Source organism: Hyaena hyaena, unplaced genomic scaffold (assembly GCF_003009895.1).
Source record: "Hyaena hyaena isolate Hyena2069 unplaced genomic scaffold, ASM300989v1 scaffold_153, whole genome shotgun sequence".
In the NCBI taxonomy this organism is placed as follows: Eukaryota; Metazoa; Chordata; class Mammalia; order Carnivora; family Hyaenidae; genus Hyaena; species Hyaena hyaena.
The window spans coordinates 1,408,214-1,423,850 of record NW_024080785.1 but is presented as its reverse complement, the minus strand read 5'-3'; the positions used below and the strand labels follow the sequence as shown (position 1 = coordinate 1,423,850).

The 15,637-nt window shown below is 38.9% G+C and overlaps 1 protein-coding gene across 4 annotated transcripts in view; it reads left to right on the top strand.

The window, feature by feature from the left end:
* Positions 1–13,175, top strand: part of KIAA0895 (KIAA0895 ortholog) — a 55,076-nt gene extending 41,901 nt beyond the window's left edge. For 3 of the 4 annotated variants that reach the window (XM_039239144.1, XM_039239142.1, XM_039239145.1), the window contains 2 exons: positions 5,924–6,021; positions 10,735–13,175. In XM_039239144.1, coding sequence (XP_039095075.1) covers positions 5,924–6,021; positions 10,735–10,896 — 260 coding nt within the window. In that variant the 3' untranslated portion in view covers positions 10,897–13,175. Of the gene's footprint in view, positions 1–5,923; positions 6,022–6,871; positions 6,929–10,734 lie in introns of those variants that run through there. The other variant, XM_039239143.1, reaches the window with a different exon arrangement.
* The last annotated feature ends 2,462 nt before the right edge of the window (positions 13,176–15,637 follow it).

Genomic DNA, 15,637 nt, shown 5'->3' with positions numbered 1-15,637 from the left:
GACAAATTTCGCTATGGCCAGTATCCAATTATTCCCTGTGCTCCTTTCTAGGATTTGTAGTTTCAGGTCTCACATTTAAGTTCCTTAATTCATTTTATTTTTGTGTATGGTGTAAGAAAGTGGCCCAGCTTTCCCAACGCCATTTGTTGAAGAAACTTTTTTCCCATTGAATATTCTTGCCTCTTTTGCTGAAGATTAATTGACCATATAATCATGAGTTTATTTCTGGGTTCTCTATTCTCTTCCACTGACCTATATATCTGTTTTTGTACGACACCATACTGCTTTGATTACTAGACCTTGGCAATGTACCTGGAAATCTAGGATTGTGATAACCTCGAGTATTGCCCTTTTTCCAGATTACTTTGGCCATTTATTGTCTTTTGTGGTTACATAAAAATTTTAGGATTAATTGCTCTAGTTCCTTGAAAAATGCTGTTGGTATTTTGATAGGGATTCCATTAAATTTGGAAATTGCTGAGTAGTGTGGTCATTTTAACCGTATTCTACAAAGCCATGAGCATGGAATAGCTTTCCATTTGTGTCATCTTCGGTTTCTTTCATCAGTGTTTTATACTTTTCAGAGTACAGATCTTTCATCTACATGGTTAAGTTTATTCCTAGGTATTTTTTTATTTTTGGTGCAATTGTAAATGGGATTGTTTTCTTAATTTCTCTATCTGCTCAATATCAGTGTATAGAAATGCAGTAGATTTCTGCATTTTGTATCATGCAACCTTACTTAGTCATGATTTTGTATCATGCGCCCTTACTGAATTCATTTATCAGATCTAGGAATTTTTGCTGGAGTCTCTTCATTAAGTTTATGGTCACTTAAGTTTAAACCATACTTAGTCCATAGACTAAGCAGTTGGAAGGGATTTGTGCTGGTCTTCTGGGGGATGTGGCTGGAGGGCACAGGTAGGCAGGGCTTGATGTAACAGCTCTGTTCTCCACTTGGTGGCTCCGCTTAGCTCATTAGGGTCCATCTCTATATGTACCCACACCCACTAGAGGCAAAATGGCTTCACTCAGCTCTCTAATCGCTGGCACAGAATTTTGTGCCCTCACAAACAAGCAATCAAACACCCCTCTTTTTTCTTAGCCTTCCGTCCACTCTGCACCTTTACCCTGTTTTCCAGCTGTCTGCCTCCTAGGTGGCACCTCCTCCAGAGTTTTATCTCAGATGGGGCAGTGTTTCAAAACCCCACACTTCAGAGACTGCTGTGGTTTAGACCTGCACTGATTCTCTGGGGGAAGATCTTGCTGCACAATGGCTGGGTGCTGGCTTGTCCCAGAAAATGTTCACGCCCTCCCACAGCGGCACAGGCTCAGAGTTTATGGTAAATCACGACACACAGCTGGCACCAGGTTTTGTTGCACTCTGGTGTCTTTGTTCCAATTTAAGTAAACGTGGCAGCTCTCCAAAGTCTGGTGGGACTTTTGCCCACTGAGAGACCTCTACCAAATGCATTCCGAGCAGGGGAGTCATTTTTCCCTATATGGCACACGGACCTTTCAGAGTACTGCTCCTGGGGACTCGCCCCACTTCCTCACCGGAGCACTGCCAGGCACTGTGCTCTGAAACTTCAGACTGAGCTCCACAGTTTATCAAGTCCTGGTGATACTGGAACCCCCTCCTTTCACTCTGTAATAGTTTTGGGGAACGGATTTCTTGCCCAGTCCCCAGGCTCTTTTCACACTTTTTCTCTCTCTTTCTCTCCTACTTTTGTGGGGGGTGCTTTTCTTACATGATCCTGATCTGCACTTTCCCCCTTTCTCTTTCTCTCCGCAAAAGTAGCTCCATGGCTTTTCTGTCCCCCAATTTACCTCTCCATACCACATACCTGCCAAGTCCTCTTGTTCAAATTATGCAGATTGTTGCATTAATCCTCAGATCAATTTCCTCCTCCCTGTTCAAAATCGTTTGATCCTGATCTAGCTGTATTTCAGGGAGGTGACAAGCTCAGGGTCTCCATACTACTCCACCATCTTAACTTCATGTCTCAATTGCTATGTATCTTGGTGTAGACCTCTTTGGGTTGATTTTATCGAGAGCCATTTGTGCCTCCTGATCTGGATTTCTGTTACCTTCCCCAGATTAGGAAAGTTTTTAGCTATTATTTTTTTCAGATATATTTTCTGCCCCCTTCTCTCTCTCTCTCTCAGGTCCTTAGAATATTATTATGAATGATGGTGTTGCTGAGTTCTCTTAATCTGTTTTCATTTATTGTCTTCTATTTCTTATTCAGCTTCTTGCTTTCCATTACTCTGTCCTCCAGGTCACTGATCTATTCTTCTGCTTCCTTTACTATCTATTCCCACTAGTGTATTTTTAATATCAGTTATTGAGTTCTTTATCTGTTCTTGGCTCTTTATGTTTCTTATCTTTTTGTTGAGGGTCTCACTGAAATCTTCCACTCTTTTCTCAAGTCCATGAGTATTTCTGTGGCCATTACTTTAAATTCTCTGTCAGGCATATTGCATAAACAGTTTCAAAGTCAGCTACCTCTCCTGCTCTTGAGAGTAGTGGCCTTATGAAGAAGAGGTTTTGTAGTGCTGTGTAGTTGGGGTGGGGCATATGGTGCCAGCAAGATGCACATTGGTCTGCTGCTGGAAGGAACCTGTGGCCATTCAGGGAAACTCCTGTGGAGGCCAGGGTGGAGGGGGTGGATCCACAGGAGAATACAGCTTTGCAAGCTGGGCGAAGGTGTGCTGTGTGTGCGGACCTGTAGCCGCTTTGGAGAGCTCCTGCTGAGGGTGGGCTGGAGGGGGAGGGTGCACTGTTAGCAAGCCAGGTGGAGAGTATTTATTCTGGTTCCCGCGTGTGTCCATGTATCTAGGCTGTGGTGGGGAGAGGGATGGCGCCCACGAGCTCTTTCGTTCTTGAAGGAGTCTTCTAAAGATCCTTGTCCGTCCAGCACACATGCTGAGATTAGTAAATAAGTCTCCTTCCCATATACCCCAGTGCTGCTTCTGTGCTGCACCTCAGGGGGGTTGTTTGGTATGCTTTCTCTTTAAGGTTAGGGACTCAGCTTCCTATTGCCCTTCAGCTCTCCCACACCAGAGATTTGTGATTCTTAAAGTTCCAGGTATTAAGCCCCACTGACTGTAAGAACTCAGGAAATTAAGCCCCTCTGACTTTCAAAGCCAAATGTTAAAGGATTTGTCTTCGGAGTGCAGGTCCCCCATGTGCCAGGTGTGGGGTCTGCTCCTCTCCCTTCACTATGCTTTACAATGACCCTCTTTCCCTTCTTCATGCTTACTGTGTTCCTCTCTCCTGAGGACAGTCTCCTGGGTCAGTTTGGTTTCTGACCATGTCTCTGCCCTTTCTACCCTTTTCAATATGGCCTCTCCTCTACATTTAGCTACCAGTCTTCAGGTTGTTTTCTGGGTTATTTACACTGATGTAGGTGTTAATGACTAGGTCCATCTTGGGATAAGGTGAGCCTCAGATCCTACTCTGCCATCTTCCCTGGAAGTCCCACCGCATTGGGGTTTTGATTTGCATTTCCCTGATGGTTCAGATGTTGAGCATCTTTTCATGTGCTTTCATTGTCCTTTACCTATTTTCTATGGATAATTGTCTATTTAGACCCTTACTCCATTTACTTGTGTTTTGGTTAACTTGTGTTTTTATTGTTGAGTTGTAAGAGCTCTTTGTATGTTCTAGTTACAAATCTGGTGTTAGCTATGGGATTTACAAATATTCTCTCCCATTTTGCAGAAGAAAAATAGCTATAAGGAAAATGTTCCTTACAGCCATTTTTTAAAAAAATCTAGATCCAGTCAGAGGCCATGCATTATTTTGGTAGTTATGCCTCTTCAGCTTCTTTTAATATGGAAGAAGAAAAAAACCTTTGTTTTTTTGTGATACTGACATGTTTTTCAGTCCAGGCTGTTGTTCTTATAGAATGCCACAATATGGATGTGCTTGACTGAATTATGGGTAAGCACGTTTGGCAAGAATATGACAGGATACTAGATTGCACAGCAGGAGCCACCTAGTGACAGGCTGTCTTATCATTACAGATGCTGACTTTTATCCTTGTTACAGCTCTTTCCTTTCTAAAAACACATTTACCTTTTCTTTAATAAGTTAACCCGTGAGGTGATAGACACTGTGTGACTGTCCTTTTTCCCAACAGTTTCATCTCCTGGTTTTAGCATCCATCAGTAATCCTTGCTTGTCAGTTTCACTAGAGAGTTCTAGCACTTTATTATTTATATTATTTGTCTAAAGAAAATAAAGGCCAGGAGTACAGTCACAGTGCATATTGATATTCATGAAGAGTTCTGGTTCTAAGTTAAGCACACTCCTATAATAGAAACTTTAAAAGTTTCTGTCTGCTTTGAAACTTCAGGTTGCCCACAGAGACTTTGGTGGGGCTTTTTTGTTTTATGAAATAATAATTATAAGTTAGTACAGAAATGCTTTTGAGAAAAGGATAGGAATTAGGAAATGTTTATTTAAAAGTCATTTTGACTTTTAAGATTCTGTCAAAAAGTTTTCTTCTGAAAGTTTTTAAAACTGGAGCTTGGAAATACTTACCTTGTCTGTGATGACTATTATGTTACCAGCTGAGTCCACATTAACAACCACCTGTGATGTAGTTGTATGAAAGTGTGGTGCCTAAGAGCCAGGACCAGACAGGAAGCAGAGAAGAGGAAGACATCTGTCCCCTGCCTTTCATGTTGCAAAGCCATTCTAGGCTCAGTTTCAAATCAAAAGTGTGTATGTCATTCCCCATCTCCTTTTTAGATCAGCTTCTCTGTATTTTAGTGCTCTGTACCCAGAGGCACAGAGCTTTCATTTTGCAGATCACGTTAGGCTAGTCCTTTTTTCTGTTTTTTAAGAAAACTTCTTATTGAAAATTTCAAACGTGATTAACATGGTGTGCCCTCATAAACGTCACCTAATCTTAGTAATTATCGACATTTCCTAGCTGTAGGAAAAGTTGTAGGGAAAATGTAGGAAACATTTTCTAGCTGTGGTTCTTCTGTTCTTCTAAGTTCATGTTTTCGTATAATATTTTAAAGCCAATTACAGACATCAAGTCCTTTCATGCATAAGTACTTCAATATGTATCTCTAATAAGAGTTTTGTTCCTGCTGAAAAGTAGGTACAGCTTATGAGATATGTGTCTCACTTTTTGTCCATAATTCCTATGCTATTAGCATGCCTAAAGAAAGTAATACTTTCTTTATATAGGACTTAATGTATGATGGAATTTTAGTCCATTTAATAGAGCAAAATTTTAGAAAATTTACATACCTTTTCTCCCATCATGACATAACTTTTCTTTGTAAGTGGAACACTTTTTTAACTAGTCTCAGTTCTCGTGGGCTGTTCCTCCATGTCTTTATATTTTCTTCTGATTTTAAGTGTCCATGTTAAAATCCAGTTCTTACTCTTATTTTCATATGGAGGAATAGTATCAACATTACCTATAGCTGCTTTTAATGAAGTAAGGAGTAGTATTTTTTAAAACCAGGAGCTTCCGAGATCCCATGTCCCCACATCACCTTTGAGATATACTGTTTTATAGCCATCCTCCCCCAGACCCAAGTGCCTCTGTGTATATGGGAGTTAGGGTTATGATCAAAATGTGGATGACATATTTATGAGTCCTTCTATACTTTAAATTACCTGTGTTTCCTTATAACTGGAAAAAAATGCTCTTTTAATAATGGGAGTGGGGATCTGGGGAGAAAAAATTCTTAAAGGGAAGCCATAAGTCTGCACATTATCCTGGTGCTTCCCAAAGCCTTGCATTTTTATGTTATGAAGACAGTTAATTCTAATTTGCCATGTATATTTTCACTCAGGACTCATTCCTGCAGTAAAGGGAATGGGTTAGTATCTGATTACTTAGCAATTTTAGTAAATGTCACAAAATAAAAGCTACTGTGGTTCCTCCAGGGTGCTTCAGTAAAGACCAGGTGTACTTGGATGGCATCCTGCAAATCCTCCGCTACAGGGAGACCATTGACTTTCATCTGCTGACTGCTTTGGGGAAGGTGAGTGAGACCAGTGGCACGTAGTCCCCAACACACCAGGTCATCATTTCCTGGTTCAAATTGTTTTTATACTTTGTGTTGGAGTAAGTTTCCTTTATGTGGTAGCTGGAGGGAAGAAATAGGATTCTGTTATAAAACCAATCTTCAGAATTTCTTTGTGGACAGTAAGAGGTAAATGAAGGGAAAAAGAAATTTGGCAGTGTATTACATGATTTTATTTTTAATGTACATCTTTTTCAAAAGCATTTTATTTTATTTTTTTTTAATTTTTTTTTTTAAGGTTTTTTTTATTTATTTCTAGAGAGAGAGAGAGCGTGAGCAGGGGAGGGTCAGAGAGAGAGGGAGTCACAGACTGAAACAGGCTCCAGGCTCTGAGCTGGCAGTCAGCACAGAGCCCGACACGGGGCTCGAACCCACAAACCGTGAGATCATGACCTAAGCGAAAGTCGGACGCTTAACCGACTAAGCCACCCAGGCGCCCCTTCTAAAGCATTTTAAAGTGAGCTGCAAGTATAACACTTTCCCCTTTATCTCTCAGATATTCTGACATGACCAAGTGATTTTTTTTTAAGAAATGTATCACTGATTCAATACAATCTAAAAAACAGTCTACTTCCTATTTCTCATATTATCCCCAAAATGTCCTTTGTAACTCTTTTTGTGAGCCAGGATCCAATCAGGATTGCATTTGGTTATACTGTTTAGTCTCTCTTAATCTGTAACAGTCTTCCTTGTGCTACTCTCTACTAAGTCTTTTTGTTTTTCCTGACATTTTTAAGAGTTCAGGAAAGTTTTTTTTTTTTTGAGAATTCCTATAATCTCGATTAACAAATTGTTTTCTTGTGATTAGATTCAAGTTAAACAATTTTACCAAGAATACAGTACCTGAGGGATTTGTATATTTTACAGTGCATCACACTATCAGTGATGCTGTGTTTGATCACTTGGGTAAGTTAGTTTCTGCCAGAACACTCCATTATAAAGGTATATATCTTTTTTTGTATTAAATAAGTAATCTGTGAGGTGATACCTATGAATGTATACTATTCCTTAAACCTTTCAAGGAATGGTTTTAATATCCATTGTTCTTTGCCCAAATCAGTTAACTATACTAGTGGTAGCAAAATAGAGGTCTTTGGCTTCTATTATAGTTCACTCTTTTTTGTAGTATTATTATGGACTTAGTCTTTAAAAAAAAAAAAAAAACTTTGAGAGCGCATGAGCAAGAGAAGGGGAGAGGAAAGGAAAAAACAGAATCCCAAGCAGGCTCAATCTCACAAACCTCAAAATCAAAAGTGTGAGACACTCTTTTTTTTTTTTTATTCAGCCCTTCCAGTGGCTACTCCTTTGTTGTTTTTTAAAAACATGTCCTCATGTTTGCTGGCAAAGTAAAATGTTCTGGGCTCATCTTAGACTTTTTCTACCCAAATCTCAGATGAGATATTTTTCTAAGGAAGCCTTGATTTCTCTTAGTGGGAAATGGTATTTAGAAAACGAGGTGGGTGAACTCATTACGACTGGAGTGCTCATGCTTCTAGACCTTTTCAGTGAACAAATCATCTATATTTGTTTTAAATTGTAAGGGCATTCTAATTCAAATCAGACATTGCAAAGTTCTTTTACACTTTCCTTCCCATTGCATATGTGCACCTCTTTAAACTGCAGGGTTATATTAATTATACTTACTCATCCTTTCCTATAATAAACTCAGGATGGTTTAAGAATTACTGCTATTAAACAGTGGGTAAATGAAGAAATTTTTTAAAAAATACATGGATACAAATGAATATGAAAACACAGTGGTCCAAAACCTTTCAGACACAGCAAAAACAGGTCTAAGAGGAAAGTTTATAGTGAGGCCTACCTTAAGAAACAAATTAGGAAAGAACAAAGCCCAAGACTAGTAGAAGGAAGAAAATAGCAAAGAACAGAGCAGAAATAAATGTAAAAGAGACCAAAAAAAAAAAGAAAGATGAATGAAGCCAGGAATCTAGTGTTTTTGAAAGATAAAATTGATAAACCTTTAGCCGTATTCATCAAGAAGAGAGGACTCAGAGTCATAAATGAAGGAGTAACAACAGACCACAGAAATAAAATACTACAAAAAATTATATGCCTACAATTTGGACAACCTAGAAGAAATGGATAAATTCCTAGAAACATATAGTCTTCCAAACCTGAATTAGGAAGAAGTCGAGAATTTGAACAGACTGATTACTAGTAATGAAATTGAATCAGTAATGAATGAATTCCCAACAGACAAAACTCCCAACAGCCAGGACCACATGGCCCCATGGATGAATCCTACCAGTTACATAAGAGTAAATATCTGTACTTCTCCAACTATTCCAAAAAATAGAAGAGGAAGGAAAATTTTCAAATTCACTTTACAAGGCCAGTATTAACCTGATGATGAAACAAGACAGAGTCACTACAAAAAAAGAAAACTATAGGCCAATATTTCTGATGAACAGAGATGCAAAAATCATAAACAAAATATTAGCAAACCAAATTCAGCAATACACTGAAAGGATCATTCACTACTATCAGGTGGCATTTATTACTGGGATGTAAGTGTGGTTCAGTACTTGCAAATCAGTCATGATACAGCATATCAATAAAAGAAAAGATAAAAACCATATGATCCTGTCAATAGATGCAGAAAAAGCATTTGAGAAAATATATCATGCATTCATGACAAAAGCCCTTGACAAATGGAGGGAACATATCTCAATGTAATAAAGGCCATAAATGAAAAACTCACAGCCAACATGATCACCAGCAGTGAAAAACTGAAAGCTGTTCCCCTAAGGTCAGGAATAAACAAGGAGGTCCATTCTTACCAGTTTTATTCAACATAGTACTAGAAGTTCTAGCCGCAGTAGTCAGAAAAGAAAAAGGAAGAAAAGGCATCCACACTGGTGAGAAAGAAGTAAAACCATCTCTGTTAACAGATAACATGATACTCTACATAAAAAACCCTGGGGTGCCTGGGTGGCTCAGTGAGTTAAGCATCCGACTTCTGCTCAGGTCATGATCTCCTGGTTCGTGGGTTCGAGCCCCGCGTCAGGCTCTGTGCTGACTGCCAGCTCAGAGCCTGGAGCCTGTTTCAGTCTGTGACTCCCTCTCTGACCCTCCCCTGCTCACGCTGTCTCTCTCTCTCTCTCTCCCCTAGAAATAAATAAAAAATATTAAAAAAAAAAGAACTCAGTAAAGTTACAGGATGCAAAATTAATACACAGGAATATGTTGCATTTCTACATACTAATAACAAAGCAGAAAGAGAAATTAAGAAAATAGTCCCATTTACAATCGTACCAAAAGGATAAAGTACCTAGAAATGAAGATGACACAAACAAGTAGAAGAATATACTGTGCCCTTGGATTGGAAGAATTCATACCGTTAAAATGTCCCTAATATGCAAAGCAATCTACAGATTGAGTACAATCCCCATCAAAATACCAGTAGCATTTTTCACAGAACTAGAATAATCCCAAAAGTTGTATAGAACCACAAACAACCTTGAATAGCAAAGCCATCTTAATAAAGAAGAACCAAGCTGAATGAAGAAGAATCCCAGATTTCAAGGTACATGACAAAGCTGCAGTGATCAAAATCCTATGGCGTTGATACAAAAACAGATACATAGATTAATGGAACAGAATAGCTCAGAAATAAGCTCATGCCTTTTTCGATTAATCTGTGACAGAGGCAAGAATATACAGTGGAGAAAAGACACTTCCCTCAGTAGATAGTGCCGGGAAGACTGGACAGCTACACACAAAAGAATGAAACTGGACTGCTTTCTTACACCATAGACAAAAATAAACTAAAAATGGATTAAACACCAAAACACTAAAATGAAACACAGTAATTTCTTGGAATTGGCTTTAGCAACATATTTATGGGTGTCTCCCCTCAGTCAAGGAAGGAAAACAAATTACTAAACCACACCAGTATCAACAACAAACCCATTTTCATTATACTTAGTGGTAGAAGTACTTAATAAAATAATTTCAACAACTGAAAAATTAAAACTTAATAAACCATGAACATGATTATTTATAGCCTTTCTACTGGATCAGGAAGAGTGTTGATCAGAAGACAGTAGTTTTTAAAGCCAGCCATGTATTGGAATCTAAAGTTGTAATGACAGTTTCTAGAACTTAAAAAGCTTTACCCATAAATTCAATATAAATACCAAAGATTGGCTTCTTACGCAGTAAATGAAAAACATGTGAAATTGTAGAAAATACTTGCTTACAAAAACTCAACAGCAAAATAATTCAACATAAAACAATTTTATTTCTGAAATTAAATAGAAATAGGAATTCAACATACAACTGTGCTGATTTTCCTAATGCCATAACATGGCATTTATATTCTAGCTATTTCCTGGGTTCTTTATTTAGATTTAGGACATTTTTTTAGATTTAGAGTCTCTCATACACATGTATTACATTTAGTTGTGTAATTTCTAGACAAACTGAGTATAAGTCCAGGATAGAGTGTTAAATCAGTACTATTGTTTTTAAATATGGTCATAGTATGAGCAGGTAGATAAACACATTCTTATTTAATACAGTAAAAGAAGTTACTGATTTTTGTTACTTTGCAGGTATTAAAGTAACTTGAAAACCAGTCCCCATAAAGTTTCACTTAAGACTTAGGGAAGAAGTTACTTACATTTAAAACCATCTTCCTTTTTTCAGGTCTCTTACGAAGATGTAGATCGCTTAAAAGGATTGGCAGTTATTGAAAACATGAGAGTCCCTCATTTCCTGCAGGACCATGGCCGATACATGGAACATTTAGAGAAGATCATGGAAGTGAATGAACTGACTGACAGGGAACTGAAAGATCTTATATATTAATCAGCATTCTTGCAGACATAGCAAAGCTATACCTCTATGTATATTACCAGTTAGGTGCAGTTAGCACCAGCATATTTATAAAAGATGAATGACTGTTTACATGAGTTTTCTGAAGAATGATCTACAATATTCAGCCGAATTTTTAAAAGGTTAAATACAACCTTAAACTGTTTCCCTAAGATGTTTCTATAGGCTGCAGAGGAAAGTCCTCCTGTTTTCATCTGAATCTTAACAGAGTCCGATAAAAATACTACCGGTGTTTTTTAAGAATCTTGGTCAAACTGAGTAATGAGCATCTGCCTGAGCAGTAAGCACTGCTCCTTAATGCTTTTGCCTGAGCACCGAGACCAGCCCTGGCTAGAGACTGAATTCCAGTCCTGTTTTAACTACAAGATTATATTTTACTTGATAAATAATGGTAATTCTTTGAGAAATTCGTTTTGTTATGCTCCCACAAGCTAGCTGTATCTAATATTTCTCTTATATGTTAGATAATATTAAAGAGAGGGGGAAAAGCAGTTTGAAAAGTTTTCATTAGTTCTTTATTTTACACATTGTTTGACCTTATCAGTTTATAGGAACTACATCAGAGAATTCCCTCACTTGCCTGGTTATTCGCTAACTATATTTGCTGAAACAAACTGTATCCCTTCAAGATTTTAAATAAGTTTTAGGGTCTTTCCCTCCCCATTCCTTTATATAACTGATAAGTACAAGTGGTGTTGTCTACATAGACTAAAATAGTTGGTAAGAGAGAAGCTACTCACCTTTGTATTAAATGGGGCGACCAGCAAGACACAGGGACTAATGTAGTTTCTGTAGGAGCTGGATGTTGACTAGGTAGCACCTGCCGTAAACCTGACCATGCCCTGAAAAATGGAATTCCTGGACATTGTCATTTGATAAACTGGTCTTGTGACATTGGCTTAGTATATTTTATCAAAATCTGATTTTATCAAGCCAATAATGATAGTTTGACTTTCAAAAATGAGAATTCTATTTTGCTGTATTTCCTCTGCTAAAAGCGTATACACCTAGCTTTGAATAATTGATTTCGATACATACTTGGGTATATATACTTGGAATCAAATAATTCTTCAAACAACTTATTTTAATGATCAGGAAGAATACTGCTGTAAATACCCCAATCAGAATTGCTTCTGTAGTTTTTACCCAAAGCTATCTGAGAGTTTATCTTTACCTCATTTCAGGCTTAAACATGGTGCTAACACTGGTAGATGTATACTGTAAAGCCTGGTCCACATTCCTGTTAGGAAATTATCTTGGAAAATCTCATGCATGCTAGGTTATGTGATTTTCTCATTCACATATCCGGAAGGGCTTGCCTCAGAGAAGACTGTTGCAGCAAACAGGATGTATTCCACCTGGCACCTTACAGGGCCACACCTGTGCCATGACGGCTGCAGTGGGGCCTGCACTGGAGTGGGGCAGACACTGTGCCAACACCGACCAGATACTGGAAAACCACTCGACCCCTCGAGCATATTTCCTTGTAGCATAGTCCTCCTGTTTCAGCTTTGGTGTAGCAGTTTCTAACTTCGTCTTCAAACTTATCAAAGGTGATTGTGAAAACTGTGTATTATTGAAGTATAGACAAATGGCAATATTTATGTCCTGTGATTGAAGCCCAAATGCTTATAAATTCAATATTTGTAGGCAATAACTGCTAATCTTATGTTACAGTTTAAATGTCAAGGAAAATCACAACAGCCTTAATATCTTGTTGGTCAAAGGATTATTTACAGTGATTCTAGTCCCTGAATTTAAAATAGATATTCTCTATCTGATTTGGAAAAGGAAACACTTTCTTGCCTTACTGCTTTGGTATAAAGACAAAAACAAACAAATAGTGCTATCCAGACAGAAAAATGACCTTAAATCACATTGATTGTCTTAAGATATTTTAAAAGTTAGCCATGAACCAAAAATAGTTTTAGATTAGCAGAATACTTAAAGAGCTCTAAGCTTTAAAAGTTGGGATTGAAGATTTAATTGTTTATTCTCTTTCCTGAAATAGCACTGAGGTCCCTTTTGCTCCCTAAAGTTTTAATAAATAGAAAATTTATAGCAGCAGTACTTAGGAGAATAGTTGAAAGTTGCATTAATTTTAATAGTCATTTGCTGTAGGCTATTGAGGATTAGAATTTCATCAGTTTTGTCCACTGCAATTCTAACATATAATTGCATCAAATACAGTTAGGTTTTCACATCAGATGGGGTAAATTGTTTATATATATAAATCCATAGTCTCCATTTCTTTATATTTTCACCTTTGTAAAAATGTTTAAAATTTGTATTGTTTGTTTTGTATATATTTGGGCATCTTCTGTTTAGCTATAATAGAAATAAATAGCACTGAGGTTCTCAAATGAAATATGTGAGTATATATGCATGCAAACTTCTGTTCTTTGAAAATTATATTTTTGTGGGATTTCTGGGTTTTATATTTTATGGTAATTATTGAAGGGACCATTGGTTATGTTTATCTTCTAATATCCTTTTTTATAAAGAAGTACTACATTTACTACATACCACCTTTCCCTAATTAATTCAGCTTATACTCTCATGGAGTGTAGGCAAAAGGAGAAGGGGATAATTTCCTACCCTGTTCATTGAGTAAACTTCTGTGCAGAACCTATGGAGGAACAGGACCTCTGCTGAGTGCCTGGGATCCTCTGCTGAGGAAGACAAGAGCTGTTCACAGTCCAGTGAGGAAGACTGGCACAGAACCACATTATAGCATGGCCAGTCGTGTGCCCAAAAGTGCCACCAAAATAACATAAATCATAATAAATGGGCCTGCTTGTGTGTTTGACGCACATAAAGATCACTTGTAAAGTGGTTCATGTCCACAATATTTTATTACCACTTCTTGCAAGGCTTGTGTTTGGATTCTGAGCGACTTTAGCCCAGGAGAAGGAGTAGACAAGTTCAGCTGCTTGGGTCATCAAGGGCCTGGAGGAGATCCCTTGAGGCCTCCAGCAGGTGCCCAAAGGAGCCAGTGCTTTGCCCTTAAACCTAATAGCGGTCTTTGAATTTAAATCCTTACTTGTGAAACATTGTCAGCTGGTTTTGACATACATTTTTCTTCACTGATTCCAGTAGCTAGAGGAATTAATGTCTTAAAACTAATGCCAGGATGTGAAATACTGGTGTCTGTCAGCTAGCTATGGAAGAGCTTTAAGAATACATAGAATTTTGAGAGCCCAGAGAGCAAGAAGGTGGCCATCTGCAAGCCGAAGAGATTTACCGGAACGGACCCTTCTCTTATGGCCCTCAGGAGAAACCAAACCTACCCATACCTTGATCTTGAACTTACAGCCTTCATAACTGAAAGAAATTGCACTTAGAGGGGACAAAGCAAAGAGAACAGAAATTTGACCACTGAGAAGAGTGAATATTCCACTTCTTCCCAGCCATCCAGTTATCCTTACAAAAGACAACCCAACTTCAGAAAGCGATGTCAACAACATGGCTGAATAACATGTCCTCATTTGTGCCCCTTCCCCAGCCTCCCAATAATTTGGCAACCATCCATAGGCAAAAATGCTTTTGTGGGAGCTTTAGGATCCAGCAACATACACAAGCAACCCAGGAGGAATCTTGCCCACCCATTAATTGGGTAATAAACAGACCAAGGTGCTGGCTTGGACCCAGCAGTGACCTGTGAACAAGCTTTAGCCCCTCTCAGCTGCAGTCTTCAAACCCCTGGGAAACCGTAAATATTTGGCAGTAGCCCATGGACAAGGGAGGCTGTGTGTAAGTGAAAGTTACCAGCAGAAAAGTTTCAGCGCACCATTGAAGCAAAAAAATGTTTGTTTAGACGCATCGAAGAGGAATAGTTTAGCCTCATCACTTCTCACCCACGGTGGAACGACTTCAGGCCAAGAGAGATCTCAGCTTGTGATTTCTCCTGTTGGGGGAAGTGAGAGAGTGTCCAGCTTCCCTACCTTTTCAGAATGCTGCCAACGAGGCCCCCTATTTCACTCATCTCATTCAGAGTATGGAATCAGCAGCTGTGTGACTAGGGCATGGGAGGAAGCTGGGAGGGTAGCAGATATGACTCTGGAGGTCATTAAAGGTATATATAGTCTACTAACTGCATCTCAGTCTCCACTAAGAAGCTGGCTTATGGTCTTCTGGGGAATGCCTGGATCTCCCTGACTAGCCGATGGGAAACCCTCAGTGCTCCATGCGTAACACACACACCACACACACACACACACACACACACACACACACACACACACACACACCCTCTGTGGCTGGCTCTCTGTGTGTACTCCCAACAGCATTGAAAGCATACTTTGGCAGACAGCTAGTGAGCATGTACAAAAGGCCTGCCCAAATCTGTGGGCCAGAGAGGCCACAAACTTGAGCTTTAGCCCTACCCTTGGGAAAGCAAAAAGACTGTCCACACCAAGGCTGGTCCATTGCAAAATCAAGAGAAGGCATACAAATGTAAGAATTCTACCACAAGAGGGGTGCTTGGGTGGCTCAGTTGATTAAGTGTCCTACTTTACCTCAGGTCATGAACTTACAGTTTGTGGGTTTGAGCCCTGCATCAGGCTCTGTGCTGACAGCCTGGAGCCTGCTTCAGATTCTGTGTCTCCCCCTCTCTCTGTCCTTCCCTCGCTCACACACACACACTCAAATTTACAAGAATTCTTCCACAGGAGGCAGCAAGAGGCATGGAGCAGTCATATCCATAGGCAGTCTG